The sequence below is a fragment of the Bison bison genome, unplaced genomic scaffold (assembly GCF_000754665.1).
Source record: "Bison bison bison isolate TAMUID 2011002044 unplaced genomic scaffold, Bison_UMD1.0 scf7180017864167, whole genome shotgun sequence".
Classification (NCBI taxonomy): Eukaryota; Metazoa; Chordata; class Mammalia; order Artiodactyla; family Bovidae; genus Bison; species Bison bison.
The window spans coordinates 4,834,004-4,841,430 of record NW_011494739.1 but is presented as its reverse complement, the minus strand read 5'-3'; the positions used below and the strand labels follow the sequence as shown (position 1 = coordinate 4,841,430).

General features: G+C 58.6%; 1 protein-coding gene across 1 annotated transcript in view; it reads right to left on the bottom strand.

Moving 5' to 3' along the window:
- Positions 1–7,427, bottom strand: part of NPEPL1 (aminopeptidase-like 1) — a 17,970-nt gene that overhangs the window by 9,055 nt on the left and 1,488 nt on the right. Inside the window, exons 3-7 of the mRNA XM_010841906.1 lie at positions 6,752–6,937; positions 6,018–6,188; positions 2,932–3,021; positions 2,405–2,486; positions 609–751 (exon numbers count right to left, since the gene is read on the bottom strand). Of these exons, the coding sequence (XP_010840208.1) occupies positions 609–751; positions 2,405–2,486; positions 2,932–3,021; positions 6,018–6,188; positions 6,752–6,937 (672 nt within the window). The remainder of the gene's footprint in view (positions 1–608; positions 752–2,404; positions 2,487–2,931; positions 3,022–6,017; positions 6,189–6,751; positions 6,938–7,427) is intronic.

Here is a 7,427-nt window from a genome sequence, read left to right as displayed (position 1 = left end):
CTCCAGTGTTCTTGCCTGGAGAATCCCAGGGACGGGGGAGCCTGGTGGGCTGCCGTCTATGGGGTCGCACAGAGTCAGACACGACTGAAGCGACTTAGCAGCAGCAGCAGCGGTGCTCTTTTGGATCAACTACAGCGCAGAGACTGACACACCTGGCATGTCCATCTAGCGAGCAGAAACACGTGAAGAAGACCAGTGTGATAGAGCCACCGACACTGGCCAAACTGAAGGCTGGACGGCAGGGCTGTGATGCTGGCGTACGCCACCACAGGAGAACGACGTGGAGGTGTCAGCTTTTTTGTCAGAAATTACTCAATGCTATTTATAAGTGTTAACCGATGGCTGTTTTCTTTACCTGTACTACAATACTCATAATATTTTACTGCAGATGGTCACAAAGACAGTGGGCATCACCCTAGGACCTTTTCCTCTTCTTCTCCAGATTTTCTGTCCTGACTCAGTGCAGGCGTGAACGGTCTGCCCCTTGGAGGGGACGGGGCCCCGGGTCCTCCCTCCTGGATGCCCCAACAACTTGCTCTTTCCTCCGACACCTGAGAAGGGGCCGCCCTTCCCCACCACGTCCCCCCAGCCCTGGTCCTGCACCTCACCTTTCCCTTCATGCTGAGACCCCCGGTATCGTAGACGATGCCCTTGCCCACCCAAGCGATGGTCTGGGTGGCTCCGTCTGGGGTGTGGCTGAGGACGGCCAGGGCCGGGGGATGGATGGCAGCTTTGCCAACACCATAGATTCCTAGGGAAAGCATAGGACTCGTCAGTGAGGGCTCAGGCCGGGCCAAGTGGAGGACTCCTGGGAGTCCCCCAGAAATACTGCTCTCCCCACAAACAGCTGCTGGCCTGTGGGTGTTCCTCTGGGCCACAGAGCCTGGCCATGTGAACCAAGTTCCCCGCCCTCTCCTGCCCCTGGCTGCTGTGGGATTGGGGGATGCAATTGAGTTCTGTGTGAAGTAGTGTTAGGCAAGAAGACTCGCTGAGGGAAAAAAAAAAAAAAATTGTATCATTCCCAGAAAGCAGTGAACAGGACTGCAAAATGAAGAGATTTTGGATAATGCTTCAAGGCCGTTCCAGCCCCGCTCACCCTCCCATCACTGACCCCTCCATGCACTCAGCAGGCGCCTCCCTTTCCCAGCTCACCCCAGCTGCTGCCTTGCTGTCAGTTTACACGCCCCAACTTCTTGAGAAAACCATGGCTTGCTGTGGGCAGAGGTCACACCTCAAGGTACCCTGATAATCTAACCAAACAACTGTAGCAACCAGGACAAGAGCCAGTAATGGCTGCCTGACAAACTCCTACTCATCCTGCAAGACCTGCTGCAAATGTCACCTCCTCTGTGAAGCGTTCCCTGACAGAACTGCCTCCAGCTGCAACTGGCTTACATGACTGTGACAGGCAGCTCGAACAAGCCCCCACGGATCCCCTCTGGGCATTCATGATCATGTGGGTCCTCTCCTCTCCCCTATGAGGGCAGGACGGCGTGTCTCAGTTTCTTGGGACGTGGCAGGAATCGTCCAAGAGGAGGTTACAGAAACAAGGCCTCTGGCTTGTGTGCTCTTTCTTGTCTCTTGCTCAGAGACCTCAATCTGAGAGCAGCAGCTGCCACGTTGCAAGCTGCTCAAGGACAGGCTCACACGACAAGGAGCAGCCGGCTAGGTCTCTGATGGCAGGGTCATGAGTGAGACTTGCTGGGAGCCTGTCTTGGGCCCCGGTTGAGCCTTCAGGTGACCGCAGCCCCAGTTAACACAGGTATCACGGCCTGGAGAGACCCTGGGCCGGATCCAGCTAAGTCACACCCAGTTCCCCACCCACAGACCTGCACTGGAAGGACCGTGCTGCTCTCAGCTGCTGCCTTTTGGGGTAACTGGTTTTGCAGCCACAGATAACAACCACAGTGACCTTCCCAACCCTGTTCTAGTTGTCACTGCGCCTTGGTGCCTGGGAGGTGGGAAGGATGGGCCTGGCAGTCAGGGAGGGCTCTCTGAAGAGGTGGTCTGTGAGATCATATTGGGGGAGAGTATCCCAGGGAGAAAGAGCCATGAGAGCAGGTCTTGACGAGGATATGAGCTTGCGTATTCGAGGAACAGAAAGGCCCTGCTGGGCTGGCCTGGGGAGCAGGAGAGCAGCGCGGGGGAGGCTGCAGAGGGGGCGGACGGGGAAGGACTTGGACCCTGTGGCTTCCAGGATCTGAATCAGGATCTGAATCGCTGCCTCCTCTTTCCCCCGGGGATGAGCTGCTTCCCAGGGTCTGGCCTGGGGGCTGGACACAGGCTGGTTTCCTGTGGGGTGAAGCTTGGGACAGCACAACATATGGCCTGGCAGCCCCCCAGCCCCCCAAGTACCCCAGGCCTCTGCTGAGGCCAGGACCCTGGAGGACTGGCCCCCACCCACCTCCAAATCCTCTCGCCTTCAGCTCCTCATCCCGGATAACGGTTGGGACGATCCCCAGTTCTTTTCCAACTTTCTTAATCTCCTGGATGCGTTCATGGAAAAAACAACAACATACAACACGTGAAGATGGCTTAAAATGAGGGTGAGGCCAGGGACAGGGGTGAGCAGATGCCTTGTGGTGGGAGAGGGGTGGGCCGGGAAGCTGAAGCCCTGACTCTCGGCTCTAAGCATGATTAAACCCAGGAGAGGAGGTTTAATCACCTCCAAACTCTGCGATTTCCTGTGGCTCATGGCTCGAGTCCTGCATGGGGGCCTCAAGGAGGAGGCTGTGTCCTCCCTCCAACCCCGGCTGAGGACCGGGGGCCCCTCGGCTCCGGGTGGATGGCAGGACTCTGTCTGCAGCAGCCCATGGCTTCCCCAGATGAGGTGCAGAGACTGTGGACCATCCCCTGGCAGCCCTGGGATTCCTGACTGTCCCTGGGGTCGATCAACACCATCCCACCCCAGCGGACCCCAGGGCCACGAACCTCAAGGAAGGTGTCTGTGTTCATCTCATTGCAGGGTGTGTCCACGATTCGGGCTGCCAGCCGCACGCCTTCTGTGGCACTTGTTAAACACTAGGAGAAACAAAAGGCTGTCACTGGGGTCCTGGCACAAGGTGGAAAGTGTCCCTCATTGCCAACAGCCAGGACCCACAAGTGTCAGAGGCACACATCTCCCAGGGAAGGCTGGGCAACGAGAGCAGGTGGAAGGGAAGCAAGAATTGTACCCATGACCCCAGCTGTCTACAGAAAGACCCCTATGGCTGCAGAACCATAGAGTAGCCCTTTGGCCTAGCATCCTCTCCTGATTTACATGGGGCCCTCCTTGCTTTCTGAGCCTCGTCTCCTGTTCTGCCCCTTACTCTGGTGGTGGGTGGCCTCCTGCCTAGCCCTGAGTGCACACCTCATCCAGCCTCTGCCAACCCCATCCCCCTCTCCCAGGAGGAGGTGATACCCTCTGTTATGGGAGTCTGAAGCCCTGACCACCAGGGGAGGGTATCAGGAGGGTTTGGGGAGGTGCTCAGGCTTCAGTGAGGTCAAGAGGGTGGGACCCCATGATGGGATTAGTGCCCTTGTAAGAAAAGGACGCAGCTGCAGAAGCCACCCTGATCTGGGATGGCTAGGCTCTGAGATGGCCAGCCTTTGGCAGTCTGAGAAACAAGCATCTGTGGGTTAAACCCCTGTTGAGGGGCTGCTGTCATGGTTGCCCAGGCAGACCAAACACCTTTGCTTCTCTAGCCAGGGTCCCAGACACCCTTCGAGGTACTTCTCTCAAAGGCCACATGCTCCAGGAGCCTCTTGGAGCCTTGCAATGGAGAAAAGGCCCCTGGACCCGCTGGGGAGGTGTTTTTCTCATGTGGGCCCCATGGGAGTATCCCAGACCCTCACCCTTCTTCCTGGGCACCTGATGCGACACTGCTCTGGCCACAGGGCAAGAAGGGAAGGACACAGACAGCTGCGCCTTGTGCAGAGGGCATGCTCATGTCTCTCTCCCCTCAAAGCTTCTGCCAAGAGCTCCCATGTACCTGACTCAGCCCTGATGCTCAGCTCTGCCTCCCTGCTCTGTCCCACCTGGCCCCCCAGCATCCGTCCCAGGGCCTGGTTGCCTTAAGAGAGAAATGGAGTGTGGGTTTGGCAGGGATGTGGACAGCGTCCAGTTTCTTGTTGCCTCTTCCAGGCCCACAGGAGTGGGAAGGCCAGCTCTGGGTCCCTAACAACAGCCCAGTCCCCTCCCAGGTCCCTGCATGTTCCCAGGTAGTTAACCCTTAAACCTCAGAGGCAGAGACTTGACAGCTCAGATCTGAGGCGTGCCATGTGGTCCCCACAGCCTGGCAGCAGGCCCTCCCCAGGAAGGGTGAGGGTCCCCACCTGTGGGCATCAGAGACCCTTGGCTGCTGTCTGGGGAGTGTATCAGCACCCTGAGGGTTGTCTCAAGGGAGGCAGGATGCCGGCCTCATGACCCTGTGAACGCAGGGCTCCTCCACGCAACGCAGCAGTGGCTCAGGTGAGAGGGCGCACCTCACTGTGCCTTGATCGCGTCAGAAAGCAGCATCATTCACTCACTCATTCATTCACCCACGTCTATGTGAGCACCTGCCGTGCACCGGGCTCCACACTAGACTCTGAATCCAAAGAGGCCCAAGGACGTGAGTCCAGCAGAGACTCACAATATTAAATGCGACGGAGGAGGAGGGTATGAGAGGCCACAGGGACCCAGGTGGGAGGGAAAGGCCACACGCGGCGTCAGAACCTCACACTTACGATCCCAGATGGGAGGAAAAGACGGCTGATGGATGGCAGCTGTGGTTAAGGCCCGGGTCTACCCCTTGCTGGTGTGGCTGCGCTCAATCACTTAGTGTCTCTGAGCCTCAGCTTGTTCAGCTCTCAAGCGGGGATAAACAGACCCATCTCATGGGCAGTTGTGGAAATCAGGTGTTTGTACACAGGTGTGCTCAGAGCAGAGCCTGACATCTGACAAGCACCCATGAAGCACTGGTCATGACGTGGTGGGAAGCGGGAACCAGAGCGGGGCATCTTGAGGCAGCCAGGCCATTAGGAGGCTGCTGCCTGGTCCCAGAGAACCAGGCAGGCACCGTAGGATGGGTGGGGTGTCAGAGCCAGGGAGACTCACCAGCTCACTGGTTCTATCACACACAAGAGAACTAACGTGCACGGGACCAAGTCCCCCCCACTCTGGAGGTGGGCATGGGGCTCCCACACCAGTGAGAGGCACAGAGGCTAAACTCAGATGTACAATCTCAAGTGAGGATGTCTCTCAGCTGGCAGGTGGGAAGGGTGTGGGGAGGAGAGAGGGTTCCAGGTGGGTGGGGGCCCTTCAAGGAAGGATGACAAGTGCTCTAGTCTGGCACGTTTGGCCCCTAGAAGACAATGTCAGGAAGGGGATGGGCGAACTCCACGCTGGTGAGCTGAATGAGGAAGGGAGTTAAGACAGGCCAAGCAATCAGACCATGTTATTAAAGGTTTGAAGAGCAAGGTGGTGAGATAGTGGATGAGGGGGTGCTAACAGGGCCTGAGACAGAGTGAAGTGTGAGGGAGCAGAAAGGACCACCTGAGTCTGGCATTTGGAAGGGGGGCTGCAGGTGGGAGGGTGAGATCATAGCCACAGGTCTGGGAGGGTCACCTGGCAGTCAGCCCACACACGGACTCAAAGCTGGAAATTACCTCCAGCCCACACACGGACTCAAAGCTGGAAATTACCTCCAGCCTTGCCTCGCTTCAAAAGGATTATTCGAAGGACCAAATGAAATAACATATGTAAAAGCGCACCATAAAGGGTAATGTGATATATACACGGGCGGGATTATTAGTATTAAAACACAAAAGCGCCTGGTTCGAGGTAGGTGCTCATAAACACTGGCTGAATGGAATTGAATCCTGAGAACAAGACCACCTTGTGGGAGGGAGCCTGTGGCCTGGCTTTGGAAAGGCCCCGGGGGCCTGCTCTCTCCAGCAGCAGCAGCCCTGTCCTGTCCTCCCAGGGAGTGTGGGGGAGAGAGCACTGCCCAAGCTGGCGGGTGGAGGGGGCACGGTCTGAGCTTCTAGACACCCACTTGCAAAGTGGACACTTCCACTGGCCCGTTGTCTTGTCCAACCAGGAAAAACTCCACCGTGACGGTCTTCTTCTCTGTGCGCCGAGATGCCCCTGAGCGGTGGGTGAAGAGGGGGAAAGCGCGGGCCAGGGCGCAGGCGGAGGCGAAGGCGTCAGACCGCTCACAGACCATCTGCAGCACCAGAGAGCAGAGCTGTGGTGAGGGGAGCGGAGCGGGGGAGGGGACCCCGGGGTCGCCCCATGGGAGCCCCTGTCAGGAAGTGCTTGGGCCCCACAGCCGGGTCAGAGGTCACTGTGGAAACAATCTGGCCAGAGATGCCCCAGCAGGGCCTGCATCCCAGGGGCCTTCCCCGGAACCATGGTCCCATGATGGGAGAAAGAAAATGTCAGCCGCCAGATGTGGTCCACCGCCTCCCGAGACCCGACAGCCGGACGTGCAGGGCCGCACGGTGGATGTGGGCTCAGGAGGTCTGGGTCGGAGTCTCAGATCTGCCACCTACATTGGTCTGGGGTGCTTACGTCTCTGGGACCTCAGTTTCCCTGTCTGTAAAGCAGGGGTGGCAATGTCCAGCCGTGGACCAATGTCCACTTCTGAAGATACTGTGGCCAGAGTGCTCTGCGGTCCCAAGACTGAGCCGTGGGAGACACAGATCATGGCCAGTACGGCCAGCACACTGCACACAACCGGCAGCCCGGGTGGGGCGGGTGTGGGGCCAGCCTCTCAGGAGCACTCACCAGAATACACCGATGGGTCCCCGGCGGCAGGCAGGTCCGCACCAGGCGGGTGATGAAGTGGGCAGCCGAGGGGCTGTTGTGGCGGCTCACCCTGGAGGGCAGGGCGGCCACGGTGGCATAGTTCAGGTACAGGGGACAGCTGTCCGTGGGGTTGGGGTTGAGCGTGCTTAGCGCGGCCTGCCAGAGCTGGATCAGAAGGGGAGACACAAGACAGACACCAGGCTTCAAACGGCTGCCTGCCAGGAGCACTGCGTGTGGACACCGGCATTGCTCGCTAAAATGGGCACTTTTGCAGCTTCCCTGGCACCCTGGATCCCTAATTAAGACGTGTCACATCTCACTAGATAAGCGCGTGTGCGTCTGCTGGCACACGTCCACCCTCGTGGGATTAAGCACTGGGGACTTAAACGGCCAGTTTGGGGGCTGCTTTGCCACAAAGGCACTGGGGTGAGACCAGTCAGGGGTCTTGGAAAGGGGCAGGCGTCACCACCACGAGGGCTCCGGAAGGAGGGTTCGGAAGGCGGCGTCAGGGCCCCTCGAGGGCACTTCCTTCGCACCTAGTGGGCTCTGCCAGCTCTGCCCACGAGCCTGCGGCCCGGGTGGGTGCAGGGCATGAGTGGCTTCCGGGCGAGGCTGCTGGACGGGAGCCAACGCCTCGGGTTCTCGGGAGGCGGGC